This window comes from Chanos chanos, chromosome 9, assembly GCF_902362185.1.
Source record: "Chanos chanos chromosome 9, fChaCha1.1, whole genome shotgun sequence".
Taxonomy (NCBI): Eukaryota; Metazoa; Chordata; class Actinopteri; order Gonorynchiformes; family Chanidae; genus Chanos; species Chanos chanos.
In genome coordinates, this window is record NC_044503.1 from 2,357,471 (window position 1) to 2,380,233 (window position 22,763).

A 22,763-nucleotide genomic window follows, 5' to 3' on the forward strand; every position below is an offset into this window, starting at 1 on the left:
TTAGAAGGAATGAAAGTTCGGCATGTTGCTGAATTTTAAATCGAGTTCGTCCACGCTGTAGTGGGGCAGACTTTTGGAAGCCACGGGCGGCTGAGACACGTCTGGGGCCAGGTATTCCGGACTTTCATTTTCTTCCGGCAAGTTCTCTCTCCTGGAGCTGGAGGGAGCAGATAACTCTCCCGACTGGGAGTAATAGGACCACGAGGTGGACGCAGACCCAGCGGACGAGACCTCACAAGCCATGAAGTTTCCCACAAGGTCATCGCAGAAGGAGGAAGACTCCGGAATGCTGAAGGTGTGGAGGTCGGAGGAGGAAGATGCGGAAAAAGAGCGCGGAAGCCGAGGCTCGTGGAGGTTCAGTTTAGACACGAGCGGTTTTCCGACCGACACCGTCCGTCTCTCCTGGATCTCCTCGTCCAGGTTGGAATAACGATACTGCAGACACACGGTGAACGACAGGTCCGTCTGCCGATGCGAAAAGTACAAAATTATTGCAGAGAATTAGGGGGACAATGGGATTCAAAATACAGAATCTCCAAAGTACAAGAGCAGATTTAATCTTATTTTAATTTAATCTTTAATCTTCACAAAGCATGAATACGTGTGATTTATTATTCTTACCATCACTATTATTACTAGGCTATTATTATTGTTGTTGTTGTTGTTGTTGTTGCTGCTGCATTAATTATTACTATTACTCATGTTGGTGGTGGTGTCAGTGTTGTTGGTAGTTTACTCTCAATCTAATCATACTGTATGCTGAATAACATGATTAGATACAAATGTTGATTTAATCGTAGAAAGCTTCTGTGGTCACCTTCAGCCGCTGAAGGGCACAGAGTCGTGTAAAAAGCCGAGGAACCTCTGGGGTCAGCAGGTTATCCATCGTCAAGAGCAAACTGCCAGCATCCCTCAGGCTCTCCTGATTGGTCAGTTTCAGATCCACCTCTGGACCCTGGACCAGTAGAGAAATTTAACAAGAAGTTAATCTGAAGTTCAAAAAAATATTTTCTAACAGGTAGCGTCCAAGGAGAGGCTTGAAACAAGATCCCAACATGGCAGGTACCCCCCCATAAATATCCCTGTTTTTTAATCTTGATTTTTGCTGACAATGGCATAGAGCGTGTGATCAGAAGAACTGACGGTTGATTTAATGAGAATGTTGAATGAGTGCAGGCCGCACACAACACAAAACTACACTTCCTTCCTGAGGTTTAACCCTGTGGTTTAGTGAAACTCTTACATGTGCCATACTTCATGACTGAACAAAGTCATGGTGAATGCTTATCAGTAATATTTAATGAAGCATCTGCAATTAAAATATTTTCGATGGCCCAGTAACCCACCTCAGAGAAGTTAGAGAGTTGGGCAGAACAGGACACGATGTCTTTGGGCGTCTCTAAAATTCTCGTGTAGATGATCATGATGTTGGAAAACTCGGCAGCGAATCCGAGCTGGACTTTCACGCCGCAGTCAAACTTCAGACACTGGCTGTCGGGGATCACTGCCAAACCACGTCACACAACACAAAAATCACAAATCACATATACAGACAGGGAGCACTGCCAAACCACGTCACACCGTCACACAACACAAAAATCACAAATCACATATACAGACAGGGAGCACTGCCAAACCACGTCACACAACACAAAAATCACAAATCACATATACAGACAGGGAGCACTGCCAAACCACGTCACACAACACAAAAATCACAAATCACATATACAGACAGGGAGCACTGCCAAACCACGTCACACCGTCACACAACACAAAAATCACAGATCACAGATACAGACAGGGAGCACTGCCAAATTACGTCACACCGTCACACAACACAAAAATCACAGATCACATATACAGACAGGGAGCACTGCCAAACCACGTCACACAACACAAAAATCACAAATCACATATACAGACAGGGAGCACTGCCACACCACGTCACACCGTCACACAACACAAAAATCACAAATCACATATACAGACAGGGAGCACTGCCAAATTACGTCACACAACACAAAAATCACAAATCACATATACAGACAAGGAGCACTGCCAAACCACGTCACACCGTCACACAACACAAAAATCACAGATCACAGATACAGACAGGGAGCACTGCCAAATTACGTCACACAACACAAAAATCACAAATCACATATACAGACAAGGAGCACTGCCAAACCACGTCACACCGTCACACAACACAAAAATCACAAATCACATATACAGACAGGGAGCACTGCCAAACTACGTCACACCGTCACACAACACAAAAATCACAGACTCTTTTTCACTTGTCACAACACCGTACAGTCCAATGTCTTTCACTGGACTGACATCTTATCCACGGCATCAGCAGAACCAATCACATAGATACTGTCTGAGAGCTGTGTTTGGAATAGAAATACAGGAGTCCACAGCTGGTCTTCTCTGATTAACAGATAATTAATCTCTTACATTTTAATGGTGACACCACAGAGCCATGAAGCTGAAGTAAGCGGTTACTACGTGTTGCCATAACAACCGTTTGATATTTGTTTTGCTGGGCATGAGGTGTTTCAGGCACAAAACATACTAACTTCCCAACAGAAGGTTACACTGGAGAGCAATCCAGAGCCGTGTAGCACAAACTGAACTGGACCTTAACATTTCACTGCAGTCCCCACACACCTCCTTATGTAACAGTGCAATAAATCAAGACAAATACTGCATACCGCTTGTCAGCTAGTATTTAGAGTTTTAAAAGGTAGGATTATGGTCATATAGGAAATGAAGATTTTGTGTCTAAGTGAGGTTCAACGCGGCAGGCTCACCGTGAGCGATGGCCCACTGTAAATTGCGTGTAGTTGCCGTGACGGAGCAGTCAGGAGCCTGGATACGGTCGGTCAAAGCGCGACGCTCGGACAGATTACTGCGGAGCTCCAAGGCCTGTCGCCCACGCGTAATCTCACAACGACCCATATCTGCACCAAAACAAGTCAGAAACATATATACAACTGTACATACAGAACAACCAACAGGAAACAGGAAATAAGAGAGCGGTGAGGTCAGCAGTGTTAGCTGCTGTCATTATACATATGAGATATATACAGGTCCACTGTTACATTATATGCACAGGTAAACTGTTTACTCTCTCTCTCTCTTTCCCTCTCTCTCTCTCTCTCTTTATGTGTGCCATTTCTTTTTTTCGACATCTATAATCAGGTCAGTTCTTACACTGCTGCTGTCACTTACTATTTTCATTCAGAGAGAAAAGGGATGTGTGGACAGTGAGAGAGGGATGTGGGGACAGTGAGAAAAGGGACATGGGGACAGTGAGAAAAGGGACATGGGGACAGTGAGAAAAGGGACGTGGGGACAGTGAGAAAAGGGACATGGGGACAGTGAGAAAAGGGACATGGGGACAGTGAGAGAGGGACGTGGGGACAGTGAGAGAGGGACATGGGGACAGTGAGAGAGGGACGTGGGGACAGTGAGAGAGGGACGTGGGGACAGTGAGAAAAGGGACATGGGGACAGTGAGAAAAGGGACGTGGGGACAGTGAGAAAAGGGACATGGGGACAGTGAGAAAAGGGACATGGGGACAGAGAGAAAAGGGACATGGGGACAGTGAGAGAGGGACGTGGGGACAGTGAGAGAGGGACGTGGGGACAGTGAGAAAAGGGACATGGGGACAGTGAGAAAAGGGACATGGGGACAGAGAGAAAAGGGACGTGTGGACAGATAGAGAGGGATGTGGGGACAGTGAGAGAGGGACATGGGGACAGTGAGAAAAGGGACATGGGGACAGTGAGAAAAGGGACGTGGGGACAGTGAGAAAAGGGACATGGGGACAGTGAGAAAAGGGACATGGGGACAGAGAGAAAAGGGACATGGGGACAGTGAGAGAGGGACATGGGGACAGTGAGAGAGGGACATGGGGACAGTGAGAAAAGGGACATGGGGACAGTGAGAGAAGGGACATGGGGTCAGTGAGAGAGGGACATGGGGACAGTGAGAGAGAGACGTGGGGACAGTGAGAGAGAGACGTGGGGACAGTGAGAGAGGGACATGGGGACAGTGAGAGAGGGACATGGGGACAGTGAGAAAAGGGACATGGGGACAGTGAGAGAAGGGACATGGGGACAGTGAGAGAGGGACATGGGGACAGTGAGAGAGAGACGTGGGGACAGTGAGAGAGAGACGTGGGGACAGTGAGAGAGGGATGTGGGGACAGTGAGAAAAGGGACATGGGGACAGAGAGAAAAGGGACATGGGGACAGTGAGAGAGGGACATGGGGACAGTGAGAGAGGGACATGGGGACAGTGAGAAAAGGGACATGGGGACAGTGAGAGAAGGGACATGGGGACAGTGAGAGAGGGACATGGGGACAGTGAGAGAGAGACGTGGGGACAGTGAGAGAGAGACGTGGGGACAGTGAGAGAGGGACGTGGGGACAGTGAGAGAAGGGACATGGGGACAGTGAGAGAGGGACATGGGGACAGTGAGAGAGAGACGTGTGGACAGATAGAGAGGGATGTGGGGACAGTGAGAGAGGGACATGGGGACAGTGAGAAAAGGGACATGGGGACAGTGAGAAAAGGGACATGGGGACAGCGAGAGAGGGACATGGGGACAGAGTGATTTCGGGCAGGAGTGGGGACACGGCTTTACTTGTGATTCTCTCATGGTCTCTCCAAAATCTTACATATCGCAATACTGTTTAAAAAACATTTGAAGTTGTAGTCCTGTGTTTGTGCAAAGGGTATGGTTTTATGTATAAAAAAATTATGAAGAATCTCTCATTATTTTGGCCAGGCTGCAGCCCTCTGGAGTAGCTCTTTCTGCAAGAGTGAGTGCTTTTAAGCCCCGGAGAAAGCCACATGTAAGACAGTCATACATTTCATACCCATCAAATCCTCAAAGCCGAATACAAAAAAAATTTTTTACAGGAAATGTAGAACAGATAAACTCTCTCCACTTTTGACTAGAAGTAGCCGAAACACATTTCTACATGTTCACACTAACGGCACTGCAGGAAGTTGGACAGGAAATCACGCTGAAAAAGCCTAAAAAAAAACACCCTATGCTAACAGGTATTGAATGAAAATAAAAAATTGACAAACACGAAAAACCAGAATGAAACAGAGAAAGAGAGAGAGAGAGAGAGAGAGAGAGAGAGAGAGAGAGAGCGAGAGAGAGAGAGAGAGAGAGAGAGAGAGAGAAAGAGAGAGAGCGAGAGAGAGAGAGAGAGAGAGAGAGAGAGCAAGAGAGAGAGAGAGAAAGAGAGAGAGAAAGAGAGAGAGCAAGAGCTTCGCACTTTCTCAATCACAACTGAAATTGCCCTGGGACATGTTGGAAATACTGTGTGGTGAGAGACGCCTCGAACCTTCAGCCACTCTGTCCAGCATCACTGTCACTTTCTCATCTTCCAGAAGTCTCCGTTTGAGGAAGCTGATGAAGATCCCGTTGGACAGGTCGTCCTCGTTGACCTCATATGCCTCAGCATCCACACACCTGTACGAGAGCAGGCAGGTGGGTCAGGGCCTTCGCAACGCACTTTGACTCCTTTAATTCACTCTGGTCAGCACTGCAGCTATATCAGATATAAACTCTAGGTAATAATCACGCACAGAGGAAGAGGAAGACGAAGACGAAGATTTATGTAACGTTTATGTAACATTTCATGCATACCATCATGCAGCCTAAAGTTGAGTCGGTAAAACATATCAAATTTAAGAGATATTAAAATAAAAGTACATTTTTTTCGGTGCCCAAGGACTAGTAGAAGTCAGCAATTGCCCGCTTGCTGACTTCCACCAGTCCTTGGATACCGAAAAAAATGTAACCTTCAAATAACATTACCGGTCTTAATCAAAGCTACAAAGGTAGGGCCCTGTTTTGTTGCATTGTGAACTCCTCTCTGTTTCTTTCCCTCCAAACTGACGTTGCCTAATCGGGTCTGATCCTGTGAAAACACTTGAGCTGGTGCAGGAGATGTTTCAGACGGGATGGGCGCGTGTGTTAGAGTTCCTATACGAGTATTCTGTAATATCTCTCCACAGAACTGATCCATCTCCCACTCTTTACAGACGTTTGACTGGCGAAACGAAACTCACGTGGCGTAACCAAACACGATGTTGGCCGTCACTCTCAGAGGGCCGGGCTGTGGTATGACATCATCGTTGGGGTTCCTGAAACACAAACCGAGATCTGGGTAAGGCTTCGGTTGGCAGGGACTGAAAGAGGCTGGCCACAGTAATAAACAGCCCTGGCACTGGAAGGTTAGGAGAGACACAAGCTCTCGCTTCATAATCAGCTCAGACGTAAATGAGATTAGACGGAACCTGGCTGATTTTATTTTTTTTTTAAAAGACTCATACTTTTTCTAGTAACTTGTCATATACCAGACACACTCATTTTAACAGTTTTTAATGGCATCCTCACCATACATGTGGCGAACTGAGTCATTACAACAAAATCCACATTAGGTCCTAATGACCTAATGAACAAACCAGCCCACTAACTTACTGCCTAACTAAGCCAAACTACTGCAGAAAAAAACCTAATCTACTACACTTCCCCAGAACATGTAAGTCTATTTGTCTCTGCCTCGTGTTTATAAAAAAAAGAATCAGTAATTTAAATAAAAGACTTCCCTTCAATAAACCACTGAATGCATTCGTGACCTCTATGTTCCTGTTTCCACATACACAGTGTTACATATGTGTCAGTTGAAAGACTGGAGTGAATCTGTTTCTGACAGCCGTATGTGTCAGTATAAAGACTGGAGTGAATCTGTTTCCGACAGCCGTATGTGTCAGTATAAAGACTGGAGTGAATCTGTTTCTGACAGCCGTATGTGTCAGTATAAAGACTGGAGTGAATCTGTTTCTAACAGCCGTATGTGTCAGTATAAAGACTGGAGTGAATCTGTTTCTGACAGCCAGTGAAAATGCACAGATTAGAACGTATCCAGGAGCAAGGCATGGAAGTTCTAGGGTCTGTGTGTGATCTACGGTCAGGTCTATGCACTATGACACAACCCCCCCAGCGTTCCAACAGTGTAACAGTGAAATGCCACGCAGTGTGAACGGGCTGTGTGTGTGTGTGTACCGTTTGCGACACATGTCCAGGAGAAACACGTTGAGTCCGGTCTGTCGTTCCTGCATGCGCTGGAGAATGTCTTGAACCCACAGACAGTGTTCCGACGTGTAGGACGCCGGAGCGTCGATCGGAACCATGAAACTGTTCCCGTAGTTCTCGTACCCGTGACCGGCGAAGTAAAGCAGACCTGAGAAACACACAACACACACACACACACACACACACACACACACACACACACACACACACACACACACACACATACACACACAACCATTTCATCTTTCTACCTCAAAATGAGTAAAAATGGATTTGATGTTTGGGGGGAGACCACAGAAAAGCGTAGAACTATAGGATATCCATACATTTACAGGTCTGTTTGAGAGTAGGATAAGGTAATTCAGCCAACTAAAGTACACTATAAAATGTTCACTGGCATCACTGGATGGTGATTGGCTAGATGTAAAGCTACGGTGTGCTTACTCTTAACACCACAGATCTAACTGTGCACTCCAGCTGTTACCACTCTGTTTGTGGAGGCATGTATGTGTCTCTGAAAGACCTGCACGAAAACCTAAAGGAACACGGACTCCGAGAACGGATCGTCGAAACCTGACCCGTCCCGGCCCGGCCGCAGACTGACCGTAAACCCCACGGTCCAGCAGCAGCAGAAACTCAGTCACGGCGCTGTGCATCTCCTGGCGGTTCAGGTCGAGGAGAGAGACGACCTTAAAGTCCAACTGTCTCAGAAGGTTGGTCAGCTCGTGGACGTCAGCCATGGGAGCACGAAGCTGGCGATGATGCTGGTAGTTCATGTTTCCCAGGAGCAGGGCCACCTTGTCCGTCGCTGCAGAGGCAACGCAGACACGGGTTACAGCAGTCTGAGATCTGATTTATGAAGCTGTGATTGTCATTGTCAAATATTGACAATGCCTCAGACATTAATAAAGTATAGTTTGCATGTAGCTCTGAGACCGGTACAGATGGCCTCATATTCAGAGAGAGAGAGAGAGGCAGAGAGAGAGAGAGACAGAGAAAGACACAGAAAGAGAGAGAGAGAGAGAGAGAGAGAGGGACAGAGAAAGACAGAGAGAGAGAGAGAGAGAGAGGCAGAGAGAGAGAGCGAGAGAGATGGACAGAGAAAGACAGAGAGAGAGAGAGGGAGAGAGAGAGAGAGAGAGAGAGAGAGAGAGAGAGAGAGATGGACAGAGAAAAACACAGAGAGAGAGAGAGGCAGAGTGAGAGAGAGAGAGAGAGAGAGAGAGAGAGAGTGGCACGCGTCATGAAGATTACGTGCCATGGTTAGTTTTAAATGGATTAGTTCAAGGGATTCTCTGTTTTTTTTGTTTTGTTTTGTTTTGTTTTACAAATGTTCCATGGACCAACAACACAGCCAATCAGTACAGGTGGTTTTAAATAGCGTAGCTGCAACTTTTTTTTTTTTTTTTTTTATTGATCTGAATTTGCCTGACTTGACACTGCTATTCATCTGCATTCGCATCAGTTGAGAGCTAAGCAGAACTTTATGGGCTAATGAATCTTATTGAAACACAAAACACACTGACCCAAAATGCTCAGGCAAAGTCAGGAACTGCCATGTTTTAAACAAGCCAACACTAGACTCACCATAAGATGACGTTACAAATAATTTTCTAAGGAAAGAGAATGGAAGTTCTAAGGCAATGACTCATCTTTTTAAATCGGGGGGGTTTTTTTTGCTTCTTTTGGAAACTGTATTGTGTGAGTTAATCTATTGAATTAGTAGTACGTGGGAAAATTTCATAGATCTGGAATTTCAGTGACGTAATCCTTAAGGGGAATTTCTGAAATGAAGGTGCAATCACACAGACATACCATAGAAGCAAGTCATCTGCCTTGAAAGACCGGAAGGATCCGTGGAGAGAGCAGAACCTACAGAGGTAGGGAAAAAAGGGTGAGATTTCACAGATACCTGGGAAAGATGCTGATGATTCAGACTTCAGCCGTGTCTGTCCGTGAAGACCGGTCTGTGTTTTAACTTCGGTTTGAACCACAGGCCTTGTGGAGCGTGCATATTTTTGTTTTTCCCATTGGAGGTGTGAAAGAGCCTTAAATGCGCTGGCTGAACCCTGTGGAACCGCGTTTGAAAGTTAAACGGTCAAAAAAAAAAAAACAGTTCCATTTACCTGATTCCTCCGGCCTCCAAGAACAGTCACACTCTAAGAAGGAGCTGGGTCCTGGAAGACAAAGGGTTAATTCACACCTTACGCTGTGTGTTTAAAACGCGAGAGGAAGTTGCCATAAGCTGCAGGAGAAGTGAAACCAAAATGTCTCTCTTTCATTTATATTCTTCTCTCGTCATCCCCATCCAATCCCACTCAGTCACAAAGCCCACAGGCCTTCTCAATGGGCACTCTCTAAAAAGCAGGTCTGCCTTTAGGGGAACTAGCCTGCGGACGAAACAACAGACCAAAGCGCTCTCTCTTGATTCTCTGTTTCCTTCCTACCGATGTTGACGTGGACCTCGTCGCTCCATTCCTCGTGGTAGAGATTGTAAACCCGACATCTGTAGCTTCCTCGGTCTGCTGTGTTGACACACGGCACCTGTCAATCACACAGATAACACAGGCTAAACACACACACACACACACATCTGACCGAACCAAGAATCCACATGAATCCCAAAGATTCTGAAACTTTACATTCTTTTTTTCCTGAAAGAGCAACAATTTACATGTTAAACTAACTAAATAATAAACAATTTATGCTTAATTCAATGATAATACCTATTTAATTTATACTTAAATAACTTAAACCTGAAAATGTATACATATTATGCTATTAGTAAATAGTGGATAGTATATGTGAGGATACTGAAGTGGGAGCTGATTGGACCAGCTGAGTAAAGTACCTTGAGGAAAGCTTTATTGGCCATTTTGATTGGCTCCTGGTTGTGAAACCACTGATACTGCGGTGGTGGATTTGCCTCAGCAGAACATTCTAGATAAAGAGTTTCTCCCTCTGATACAGTCTGACTCCGGGGCTGATGGATGATACGCAACCCACTCACCAAAGAGGGAGCAAAACCTGCAACACAATGCTCAGCAATGAGACAGGCAAATACCACACAGACAGGCAGAGAGACAGAGAGACACACGGAGAGAGAGAGAAAGAGAGATTGGGGGTACGGACAGGCAGATAGATTCTAAAAATACCAGGGCGCTTAACCTGTTGTACATACGGAATGTTTTTTTCATGTTTAAGAGCAGGAAATAGTTACAGCACTGTTGGATAACAAACCAAAACCAGTAATAAATGAGAGAAACAAAACCCTCAGCTCTCCATCAGATCACTGTTGGAGGAGGAGGGATTTTGCCTTACCTGTGCTATCTCTGTCAGATGAGACCACACTGACTTTGGCCCACTGAGAGAACACACATGTCTCTCCACAGTTCATTCTGCAGATGTAATGGCCCGCGTGGGCTGAACCGACAGAACTCAGAACCAGCTCGCATCTGTTGCCTCCCTGCACCTAGACGACACATAACACATTACTCAACACACAACACACTACTCAACACACAACACATTATTCAATACACAGCACTTTATTCAATACACAACACATTACTCAACACACAGCACATTAGTCAATACACAGCACATTATACAACAACCCACATCTATTCAACACCCCACACACTACTCAACACATAACACATTACTCAGCACACAACACACTACTCAACACACAACACACTACTCAACACACAAGACATTACTCAACACACAGCACATCATACAACAACCTGCACCCCCTCAACACACAACACACTACTCAACACCCCACATCTACTCAACACACAATACACTACTCAACACACTTTCAATGCACATTACTCAACACTCTATTTAACACACAGCATACTACTCAACACACAGCACATTACTCAACACACAACACACTACTCAACACTCCACATCTACTCAACACACAATACACTACTCAACACACGGCATATTACTCAACACACGGCACATTACATACACTACAACAGAACACAATGCTATGTCGCCATGCGATATCCACGCAATATAATACACTATTTAACACACAACATGATACATAATAAAATCGTACATAATGCTATATAACCATGTAATAACCAAACAGTGTAAACCTCACCTCTTTGACGACTGTGTTGCGAGTATTGACTCTGTGTTGATTCTGTACTGACGGCGTTGAGTGTGTTGATTCGACGAACTATGTTGAACACACTGATTTTGTATTGACTGTGTTGAGTGCACTGACTCTGTATTGACTCACCTCATCTTTGCCTTTGAACCACTGGTACTCCAGACCAGGAGGACCAGTAGCCTTACAGGTCAGCGTAAGTGTCTGCCCCTCCTGTACCCTCTCAGGCTGGGGCTGCTCTGTGATCACAATCTGCTCGGTCATCGACCTCACTGCAAGGAAACACAAACCTCATCTCTTCATAAACACACGGACACACACACACAAATGGCAACACTTTGTCTAAGCACAAACACAGAACACAACGGCAAGACAACAAAAATTCACATATGTAATTTATTAACACAACATAAAGACAAAGGTATATAACCTTAAATCCCAGGGCAACGCTGCACAAACACTCAGTCAAACTGGTGATGAGTTTAATACGAAACGGGGTGTGTTTGCATTGTGTGTGAGTGTGTGCTCAGGACTCTGCCTTAAATCCAACAGACACGTCACGTATTTGTAGCAGGTCTTTAATCATATCTGACCCTTTTGTCTGCAGCGGACTGTATCTGCCCCGTTTCACTGAACCAGTCAACCTGCATCAGTTCAATAAAACCATAGGCCTGGGAGGAGGAGACAAAAACAAGCTCTGTTCTCTTTTAGGCTTTGGTTCTGACTCTCTGCACCTGTACGTTCTTGTTCTCAAAGGAACCGTAGCACTCAGCTTGCCAAGAGGAAGACATGCCAAAGGGTTATTTTCTGTGAGAGGCGTTCTCGAAAACAAAATAGTCCGTCATACAAACTATACCATTTTGCTGTATCTGTTCAAATGTAAAGACTACATGACTCAGCTGACAGAGACCGTTTCTTTTTTTTGTTTTGTTTTTTGAGGGCTTGTGCTGTAAATGTTACTATGGCGACACGCGGTCTGAGGTGTTGAAAATTGGTCTCGCTTTGCCAGTCACTGCATTTGCTCTATTTTTCAACTTCTGGTGCACATTGCTGTTGTGTGTGTGTGTGTGTGTGTGTGTGTGTGTGTGAGACTGTGTGTGTGTCTTTGGTGGGAGGGGTGATAACAGCTGTCAGTTTTGCATTGGTGCATTCACAAACAGAGGCCAGTGAGTTTGATTTCAGCTGTGTGCCTTTCCACTGTTGTGTGCTGGTTGGTTACGACCACTGCCAATCAGCTGTGAGACGCAGAAAGAAGCAAGTCACTGGAGTCTGCCAGACCCCAGCCAAACAATGGGCCAAACATTGCGTACCTGCAGTGTTGAGGGCTAGCCCCTGTGTACCTGCAGCGCTGAGGGCTAACCCCTGTGTACTTGCAGCGTTGAGGGCTAATCCCTGTGTACCTGCACCGCTGAGGGCTAATCCCTGTGTACCTGCAGCGTTGAGGGCTAATCCCTGTGTACCTGCAGCGTTGAGGGCTAGCCCATGCGTACCTGCAGCGTTGAGGGCTAATCCCTGTGTACCTGCAGCGTTGAGGGCTAGCCCCTGTGTACCTGCAGCGTTGAGGGCTAACCCCTGTGTACCTGCAGCGTTGAGGGCTAATCCCTGTGTACCTGCAGCGTTGAGGGCTAACCCCTGTGTACCTGCAGCGTTGAGGGCTAATCCCTGTGTACCTGCAGCGTTGAGGGCTAATCCCTGCGAACCTGCAGCGTTGAGGGCTAACCCCTGTGTACCTGCAGCGTTGAGGGCTAGCGCCTGCGTACCTGTGTTCGTGAGGTAGTTTGCAGCCTCCGTGTGGCCCATTTTCGTCAGGTACTGCGACAGGTAGCTGAGAGTGCAGGACTTATCGGCCAGGAGGGCGAGCAGGTAGCGCCCGGGGCTTCCCTTCGCACTCAACACCTGGAGAGAGCAGCTGGTCACCTCCCGTTCGCTGTCATACAGACGCAGACCATGCAAACAGACACAACAAAACCTTCCATTTAAATGAACGCAGACATTTCCAGAACTCAATACATTTACATCATTGGGGGTTTTTTTGTTTTGTTTTTTGTTTTTTTAAGCCACGGTATCAGTGAATCAAACTATAAGTGCTTAACATTTTCATTTCAAGTGAGGGAAACTCACAGCTCACATTACATTTCTCTACTGAAAACATAAAACAACTGGCATTTGAGAAAACCCACATCTTCAATAAGGGATAATTCAACATTGAAGTATAGTCGATTGAAAACCTGAAAGCAGAAATAGAGTGTGATGTGGGTAATCAGTTCTGCCGATCTGTTGTGACTTGAGCCAAAAAGGCGAAAAGGTGGTAAAGTTTTGATAAAGTGTTGCCGACATGTTTTTCCCTGCCCCTGAGGTGAAAAAAGATACGTACGGGCCACGCCTCCTTTACTGTAGATGCAGTGCGATGCTGGGAAAGATAGGGGCTTTGGGTACGGACTGGCCAACTGCTTTGTGTCTTGGTTGGCTACGATTACAAACTATTAATGTGGTATTGAGTCATAAACTTACAACATACTTCCCAACCTTTCTGAGTAAACACGTTTTGGACGTATTGCTTTCGAGTATAATAATAATAATAATGATAATAATAATAATGAAGCTGTGACGTAAGTTGCTTTTTGATTTCTAGTTGCGCATCGTTTAGCTGACCAACCAAATTACAGTAAATCAAATCTGATATATAGAAAGTAAACATCTAAGAGGGAAAAGTAGCTGTAAACGTTCTTCTTACAGCACTCTTCACCTGACATTCCAGCCTCAAAGTAACTCGCCGTTACTGGCTCCGTGACGTCAAATGTCTCACCTGCAGCGGAACTGGGGCTCTTCGGTCACTATACTCGCCAGCTGTCTCCATCCGCACTGGACATTGTCCAGCATATCTGCCAGTCGACACAAAACGGCCTCGCTTAGAGTCCCCAAGCCCTGGTTCCAGTAATCCATCTCTCACGTAGACCAGTTCACTTTCACGTAATTCACCTAAAGCAGCTGAAAAACCCAAGAGTGTTAGGTCTGAAGAAAAGGTCTATTTACGCGTCTCAAAGATGTCCCCTCTGTACTCAGGATTGACGTCTCCACGGATTCAAAATTAAACCGAAATTTCTCTTCGCATCTATTGGCTTGCTTCCTCTTTTAAGTCACTATCTTTGTATAGTTCTGGGGGTCAGCCTGACCGCAGGATAGACTGATGGTGTCCATTTTATCCTCAAAGTGCTTTCTATTCGCTGTAATGTAAGAAAAAACTCGCTATGTGTTGCACCTTTTCGTTTACAATTGAGTGTTCCCAAAGACGTTGATTCTGTTTACCACATGGTTTGTGGAAAATGGCACCAACAAAACGCAGTTGATGCTCCGCAGTGTCACGAAGCGTCACTTAATACAGAGTCACACATTGTTTCAGCTCGTACATCAATTTGCCAATCGGTGCCTGGCACATCTAAAACTTCTAGTGGTTGTCACTTAAGTTCCAGAGCAGATGCCAGGAATTGATCATTTGTATGGTGTATGCGTGAAAGCGTGAATGCTGATTTCAGCCAATGCTTTGATAAACCGTGAACACATTTTAAAACACCTCCTGTACACGGTTTAGTTCCGAAAAACAGTTCCGTTTCGTAACGTCTATGAGGATTCAGTTTACAAACAAATTTAAAGTATGTGTAGCCCTACGACAGCTACAATTTACAGCAAAACTTTACTGAATATAGTAGCCTTTACGGTGTTCATTTCTGTCAGGTTTACACTTGGAATGGACTGCGGCGGTAAATCCCCTTAAACTAGAACACATTTACCTGTGCCGTACAGTAAAGTTTTCTACAGGAAGTTATGTTCGTGTAACATCTTGACAAAACACAAATATACGTCGCGATAACGTTAAATAGTTAAGTTCTTCCACCTACCTGAACTTTCGAAGTCTTTGCAAACGAAGTGCGTATAAAAATCCTTGTTTTGCAAAAGTGCACTCACAGGCGGATCCCGGCTGTTTGTATCTTTATTTCAAGATTGTTTCACATACATACAAAAAAGAATCAGGTACGACCGTAAAACTCAGCTCATCTTTCGATTATCATAGATAAAGCCGCAAATCTTAACACGACTGATCACTGGAGTCTTTCTTTCGACAAACAGTTCCTCTTTCTGATGAGTATTTGCATGCCCACCCATCTCGCCGTTTCCACTGTGTGTGAGGTTTACTTTCACCTTCTCCAGCCTATCGCCGCGCGGCAGCCGACTCCGCCGCGTGCCTCCGACGAAACCAAAGCGCTTCAGACCGTTTAAAGCGGTGGTCCTCGAAGCGGGGTCCCCAGCCCATAGCCAAGAGGTCCGCGAAATAAGTTGCTATAAATTATAAAATTGTGCTGTGTCATTACAAATGCCTAATCTAACAGGTGTAATTTCTATGATGTGCTCTGTTACACTGTTACAGATTCTGCTGTGATTTGATCAGAGCTCTCCGCCAGTGATTTGAAAAAGGAGCAATAAGTTCGTTAGTTTAAAGCTGAAGCACTTATTGAAAGTCAGCTTTAGACTGGTCGTTCTAAACGTCTGGGTTTATTAGGACTATGCGAGTTTCGCTACTGTTCGTTTTCTGAAAGCTTTTAAGATCAATTACTTGAAAAGTTTAAATGCTGTCAAGTTGAGTCCAAATGCAATTTGAATAAAATGACCCTCTGTTTAAAGTGCTATTAACACGATTCAAATTGAAATGTGTTTCCGCTTATCGCTATGAAACAGGTCTGAAGTATTTAGGTTGAAAAGTTGTAGAAGAGAAATAGTTCCAATGGCGCCTAAGGTTACAAACGATAGTAAGCATATGCTTAATCTGTGTTACGATTATAAGGAGGTCCTTGGAAAATGGTCAGGGCTGTAAGGGCTCCCTGGCCCCAAAAAGTTTGAGAAGCCCTGGTTTAAAGGACTTAGCACTGTCACATTGATTATTTTACCTGTCGAACTCACTGTAGAATGTGTATATGTTACAATGTAACACAGTGTTTGTTCATGGTAATTTATTTATTTATTCATTCATTCATTCATTCTTTTTTGCCAAGAGGGACAGTTGTTTGTTTGACGTGATAATCAGCAAGCAATGGTATTAATAAAACATTGCTGTTGGTCAATACAGAGTTGTGATGGAGGGAAGCTTCTCTCTGTCGCAGGTTGTATTAACATTACAATCCACATAACACACCCTGTGAAACGAGGGGAAAAACCTGCAGCAACTAAACAAACATCTCAGATCGTTCCTGTAGGTTTAAGTGAGGTCCGGAGTGATGGGTTAGAGAGTCAGCTGACGGCCGCTGACGTCTGGGGGAGAACAGGCTTGGAGCAGGCGAACACACGGCTGGTATCTGAGGGTCTGGACGAAGACTGACCCAACACGTGAGTGCGTCCAGGAGGAAAATCAAGTTCCCATTCCCAGCGTTTAGAGTTTTTTGCCCTTATGGAGTCTGTTAAATCTCCACATGTGTTCTTTCCGGAGAACCTTCCAGTATTCTCGGCTTTCCGGGTCCAGGTCGGGAAGTTTTTTCGGAGGGCCGAGATCCAGCTGAAACAGCCTGAGGGCAGCAAATAGACAGGGTGTAAGTCATGTCTGTTTAGATCTGCAAGCAAACATTAATAACATTAATAACCACACGAAACAGGGGCATCTGAGGATTCTAATGGCCGAAGACTATCTGAGGCAAAAAAAAGAGAAAAGAAAATAAAAGAAAAAGAAAAGAAAAGAAAAGAAAAAAGCGAAATACCAACAACTAATGGAAAGTGACAGTGTAGTTCTCTAACATTCCAGTGAACTTCCCTTAGCTCAGAAAACATGAAGAGACATGTTAATCAACTGCCAGCATCAGTCAACCACCTAACCCACCCCGAAAAAGGGGGCAGGTTTTTTTTGTCATCTGTCTCTTTCTGTCTGTCACTACTCAGTCACAGTCTCAGTTATCTGGTTCAGTTTCTCTCTGACGGACACGACATACCACTCCGGATACTCCTCTTGGGGCTTCAGCGGGGGATCCTCGCCCTGTTTGAAGATGTTGACCCCGACGGCATGACTGGTCAGTCGGACTGGGTCTTTACAAACCTCTGGGCCTTTTAATGCTTCTTTCACCATTCCTTTGCCTTTCCCCTTGACAGCTGAGGGCAAAAACAATAGACAATCAGATTTTCTCTTTACTCTGCACTCCCAAAAGAGAACCTGCAGTCAGATGTAAATAACAGAACAGAGCACTAAGTAGGTTACAGCATAATTATGCGGGTGGAGCAGCGTGGCATTTTTTACGCAAAAGTTTCATCGAGTCTCGTGCTGGTCTGCGGAGATCATTATAAAATGCAACAGTTCTGGTGCTAAATAACAAAGATAACCTGTCCCGAAAGTTCCGACTGTCCACAAAGAACGTTGGTTGTCTTGTTAGACAGTTTTGGCTTGACTAACTGAAAGCCGTTCCGTTTCGTAGAACATCCTTAGATAAAGAACCTGGACAGAAGCTACTCCTCAAGAGCGCCACAGATTGAACTGAAAGGATACGACGCGATTCCATAGCCGCATTTACCGGACCAAAAAGGAAGGGGTCGTTAGAGTTTTAGGTAATGTTAATGTTCTCTGATTTTTCTGTCAGTATCTTGCTTAATCAACACTGCCTCCTATCTTAATCAACTCGAGGACACCTCGAACTGATCACACGGTATCTGCCGGAAATGAGATGGGTAGTAAACCTTGTGACCTGCTAACTAAAGCACAAGCACAAACTACCGAAGACAAAACTAAATACTTGAGTGAATATAATTCATAATGAAACACTATAGCCACTGGTGATGATAATGTTTGCACCTGAACACAACAGCATCTAAGGTCACAAAAGCAAAAGCGAAGAACACGCTTACTAGGTTTCTTTGCATATCCTCGGCTCTGAACTCTGATAAGATGATTAACACATAGGTGCTCATTTACTGAGTTGATGGCGGCGATGTTCAGTCTTTTAAATGAACCCAAAAAGCAATTCACTGCCATTTTCGTTACTGCTAACACTCATCACCTACAGTAAGACACCATGCTGCAATTAGCAAACATGTAACGTCCTTCACAACTTCCGGGAAATCCAAACGGAGTGCCCGCCCACAACAGTGCACGTACGTAGTTTAAGGAAATTTAGCGGTACCAATCATTTGTAAAGTGAATGTTAAAATTATTAAATATAGGTAAGATAGTTTAAAAGTCTTTAAGGGGCCGCTGTTTGCACAGATTGCATGTTTAGCAAGCTAGTGCGACCGAAACATATGCAGAGCATCGGTGGCATTCCTGTCCCCTAGAGGGCAACATTGAGCTATGTTTTAAACGCCGGTGTAGGAACACAGAGTTTATCATAAAGAAGAAAGATCAAGATGGCAGAGTACGCAGTTGTCCAGAAAGGAACGTTGAAACTTAAAGGAAACGCACATATCTCTGTCAGCAAAAAGTATGTAAACTTGACAGCGTTTTAGCTGAAAACTCAATGTTTTGTTTCTGCTCCGAGTTTGCTCTTCTGTTTTGTTACGGCTTGGGTTTTTCGAATAAAGACATGCTAACGGCCTAGCTAGCTTAGCTAGTGTTGGTTGTTTTCGTCAATCCTCGTCTCTGTGTTACGTTTTCAATTTTAGATCGACTTAATTGTTTTATGTATCCTCTTCTGAACTTATTATTTTGTCTCGATGCTGTATGGGAACTTTATATATTGTTTATAATATGGACCGTTTGGCCTGTGTTGTCAATATAGGAAGAAAAAGAAGGATAAAGAACGGAAACATCTGGAACAGATGATGATCACCAAAACGAACGAGGAGGGAGAGACCAAGAAAGCATATGTGGACAAGAGGACGCCAGCTCAGCTTGCGTTTGACAAAATCCAAGAGAGACGGGTAGGTTCACTACGAAACTCTTCAGTGATCTGAGAGCACTCATCGCTTGGATTTTATAGCGGCAGCTCAGCATTACGCTCGTTTTGTTTTGTCTGATCTCTGTTCCTCTTCCCTTTCCTTTTCAACAGCAAATGGAGAGAATTTTGAACAAAGCATCCAAGACACACAAGCAGAGAGTTGAGGTAGGGATTCTGGTAACGTCGATTTCACCTGAATGCTCATATCTAACGCCAGTATATGAATGTAAATGTCCTGTACTATCCTAGTTATGAATGATCATGCTTCCGGTTTGCTGTTTTTGTTTTGACCACTGTCTATCTGATACAGGACTTTAACAGGCACTTGGACACCCTGACGGAGCACTATGACATCCCCAAAGTCAGCTGGACCAAGTAAAAGCGACGCTCTCTGGAATGTCGAAAGTCTCCTGGACTCGGAACTATTGAACGGACGTTGTTTCTCGTATTTAATGATCTGTTGATGTGTTTGTCACTCTCTGTTTTCATTTGTGTAGCTGTAGTTGTAACCTTGTTGCAGTGAAGATCTTTTTTTTTTTCTTTACCTATGATGAGTTGCAACAGCAAATGAAACTGCTTTCCTTCTGTTCATTTCTCTCTTGGCCTGTGGAGTTTTTTCCCTCTTTTTTTTTCCCCTTCCTCCCCCTTTTTTTTTTTTGGTCCAATCCTAAAGGCATCATGGGAGTTACGTACTTGAGGTTCTGTCTGAGGCTTCTGTTTAGATCACTGGGGAAGACATTTCACAAGCCAAGATTAGTTGTATGACCAGACACTCGTATTGGACATATTAGGGAAACACAAGACTAACCAACTCGGGGAAAAGGCAGAGGAATGGTTCTGCTTCTGGAATGGTTCATTGCATTGACAGCTTTTTTTTAAATCAGCAGATAGGGGCTCTTTGCTTTGTGAAATACCACACAGATGTTTAAAGACAGTAGCTGAAAATGCCTGGCTGTTAACACTGTGGGTTTATGGCACACTGCCTTATTCTGGTGGTCTCCCTTACTTTGAGCTAAAATGAGAAGACACCTTCAGTAGGCAACAGAGTTAAAGGGTAGTAACTGAAAGGCTAAGTATGTGTTGGTGTGGTGTGTTCGATATTTTTAAAACAAATACCAAGATACACCAGTCTTTGTTGTTTCCTCTCTTTGTAAATATACCATATTTCTTGTTTTTGTTTTTTAAGATGGAGAGGGCCCACCTACAGCATCCTCAAGGTTTTACATGTATTACTCTGTCTAAATATATGCTTCACCCTTGAGTTTTGAAATAAAGCTTTAGAATGAATTCTATGGCTGTCTCAGTTATTATAGATGAAAATCGTGTTAGTTCGATAGGAAACTCATTTACTTAAAAAAAATAAATAAATAAAGCGAAACTGACGCAAACGTAGCGTAAAATGGGGCTCGGGCCACAGTTTACTCACCCTCGGGCCTCGAGAGTCGAGTGAACGGTCGAAACATCTCGCAATTTCTGGAAGTTTTGTAGTACCAAACACCGCCTGCAGGGGACAACAATTACTATTTCAAAGTATTTTAAGATTTTTTTAGAATCGACACCAGGTGGCGCCGTTGTTATTCTAATGACATTTTAGCTTAGGTACTAAGCCGCCTGTAGACTGAGTAGGGGTTCTGCACAGACTGACGCTGTCAACAGAGGGATTGTTCGGTTGTGCTACTTAGAGGTCTTCATTCTGACAGGAATAGAAACCTTATTTAACATCTTGTCCAAACAGGATGTCCAAACTCGAGTGGTGTAATGATTAATAAGGCAAGGGACAGTAGAGACTCTATTGTTTTATATTAAAAAGGGATCTATTGAGCTGTACACTGGAATTTATTGATTTCCATTATTCTTTGTTTCTCATTAATGTTGCCTTTTCCTACCAAAGAGGGGGAAAAATGATCCAGGCAAACGCTCCAGATCAAATTCCATGCGTGTACTTTATGTAGGGGATACATTTGGATCATCTGTCCTTCATTTCATGACTGTTTTTTTTTTTTTAATTTTTCAGTAGTAAAATAAAAGTCGGCAATTAAAAAAAATAAATAAATAAACACCGGCCAGCTTCTCTCCTTGTTGAGATTATTCAAAGACAGAAACAACAGAGAGAAGCTCACTGCTCAGCTCTCCACAGTATGACCGAGTTCACAACGGGATGTTTCACGTTGAGAAAATTGCTTCTCACTAAATATTTAGATAACAAGGGTTCAAATGTTTCTCTCATTTACTTTTTTGCCCATTTGTAAACATTCATTCGCTGATCCCCCCCCCCCCCCCCCCCCAACTTCAGTAGCTTTGGTTTTCCAGAGTATTTTTAGCATATAAAGACTACACACACACACACATTTTGAACAATTAAGCAAATACCAAAATTACTCAGTGCAATAAACTGTAGAGCATTAAAATCAAAGAGTCAGAGATCAGTTGGAAGATTGTTCAGGATAAATTCTATTTCCAGATAAAGCAGCAAGACAGGGACTTCACCACTAAGTGTAAGTGTGTGTGTGTGTGTGTGTGTGTGGTGGTGGGTGGGTGGGTGGGTGTACACACACGCTGTTCTGCGGTCTCTGCAACTGAGTTTACCACATACCATCAAGGTCTCGGGTTATCATTAAGAACATGTTAAAGACATCTGATTTTATTACGGGGAGCGTGCCACTTACAGTGTGTATACGTGTGTGCATGCGTGTGTGTGTGTGTGTGTGTGCGCGCGTGTGTGTGCGTGCGCGCTCTTCAAACACTCTCATTTAGAGAACACACATGAAAAAGACAGAACCACATAATCAGACTGTTCATTGGACCAACTCATGAATCATAAACTATCAAAGCACAGCTTTATTGGACCGATAACTGTAAGGCAGATGTGCATTAAGCATGCTTGGTACAAAGAGCCCCCCCCCCCAATATTATCCCTCTGTAGGTGAGTCAGGGAGGGAGGCGGCCACTCTGGAGCACAGCGGGAGTGCAGTGAGGTTTTATACAGTAGGTTGAGCCATGTGGGGTCACCACAGAGAATCAGAGGCTCTATAATTAGGTCAGCAGACCCCCCCCCCAAATAACACACACACACACACACACACACACACACACACACACACACGCACACATACATCCAAACACCTCTCAACCCCCCCCACAAGTCACCACAACCTCAGAACGCTTCCATACAGGACTGCCATGTGGTAGTGCCGGCTGCAGACAGAGAGGTAGCAGAGGTGCTGACACCAGAAGCAGTAATGGAGATGCTTGTGGTGCTTGTAGCAGTAGTAGATGTAGTAGAAGCAACAGCAATACTAGTAGTAATCGTTGTGCTAGTAGTAGTAGTAGTAGCAGTAGTCATGGTACCAGTGACTGTTACAGTAGCGGTGTAGAAACAGTGCCATCAGTAGGAGAGTTAGTGGAAGTATTTCTCTGGCCAGTAACAGTTGGCGTGGTAACAGCAATAGTCGTTGTTGTGTCAAACGGGGATCAGTCAGATGTTTAATTAGTGAGAGGTGCCGTGAAGAGTAACTCCACCAGACAGACTGAAGCTCCAGCCTGCTTATTCTTCCCTTCCCTTCCATGTTGGTGACATGGGTCTGTGTGCACA

General features: G+C 44.5%; 3 protein-coding genes across 3 annotated transcripts; 1 reads left to right on the forward strand and 2 right to left on the reverse strand.

Annotated features, from left to right (window-relative positions):
• LOC115821161 (mucosa-associated lymphoid tissue lymphoma translocation protein 1) lies at positions 1-14,213 on the reverse strand. Its single transcript, XM_075353604.1, is given in 17 exon segments — positions 1-465; positions 818-955; positions 1,347-1,504; positions 2,823-2,972; positions 5,379-5,506; positions 6,109-6,183; positions 7,106-7,283; positions 7,740-7,944; positions 7,946-8,029; positions 8,662-8,669; positions 9,292-9,312; positions 9,583-9,679; positions 9,987-10,162; positions 10,457-10,607; positions 11,403-11,542; positions 13,031-13,197; positions 14,077-14,213. Coding segments are annotated over 17 exon segments (2,478 nt in total).
• A 2,083-nt stretch (positions 14,214-16,296) lies between these two features.
• mrpl54 (mitochondrial ribosomal protein L54) lies at positions 16,297-18,296 on the reverse strand. The gene is made up of 3 exons (XM_030784875.1): positions 18,144-18,296; positions 17,240-17,396; positions 16,297-16,822 (listed from the first exon to the last, which is right to left on the reverse strand). The coding sequence occupies exons 1-3, from the start codon at positions 18,268-18,270 to the stop codon at positions 16,690-16,692; spliced, it is 417 nt and encodes a 138-aa protein (XP_030640735.1). The 5' UTR covers positions 18,271-18,296; the 3' UTR covers positions 16,297-16,689.
• A 334-nt stretch (positions 18,297-18,630) lies between these two features.
• Positions 18,631-19,823, forward strand: fam32a (family with sequence similarity 32 member A). Its single transcript, XM_030783991.1, has 4 exons — positions 18,631-18,715; positions 19,013-19,154; positions 19,283-19,336; positions 19,482-19,823. The coding sequence occupies exons 1-4, from the start codon at positions 18,642-18,644 to the stop codon at positions 19,548-19,550; spliced, it is 339 nt and encodes a 112-aa protein (XP_030639851.1). The 5' UTR covers positions 18,631-18,641; the 3' UTR covers positions 19,551-19,823.
• Positions 19,824-22,763: the final 2,940 nt, after the last annotated feature.

Bases quoted from the DNA above. Each gene is read 5' to 3' on its own strand.
- fam32a (XM_030783991.1), top strand. From the start codon at position 18,642: ATGGCAGAGTACGCAGTTGTCCAGAAAGGAACGTTGAAACTTAAAGGA. The intron at 18,716-19,012 runs GTATGTAAACTT...TTGTCAATATAG, and splicing joins CATATCTCTGTCAGCAAAAA to GAAGAAAAAGAAGGATAAAG. The intron at 19,155-19,282 runs GTAGGTTCACTA...CCTTTTCAACAG, and splicing joins ACAAAATCCAAGAGAGACGG to CAAATGGAGAGAATTTTGAA.
- mrpl54 (XM_030784875.1), bottom strand. From the start codon at position 18,270: ATGGCAGTGAATTGCTTTTTGGGTTCATTTAAAAGACTGAACATCGCC. The intron at 17,397-18,143 runs GTAAGCGTGTTC...TTTTGCCCTCAG, and splicing joins AGGATATGCAAAGAAACCTA to CTGTCAAGGGGAAAGGCAAA. The intron at 16,823-17,239 runs GTATGTCGTGTC...TGCTGCCCTCAG, and splicing joins CAAGAGGAGTATCCGGAGTG to GCTGTTTCAGCTGGATCTCG.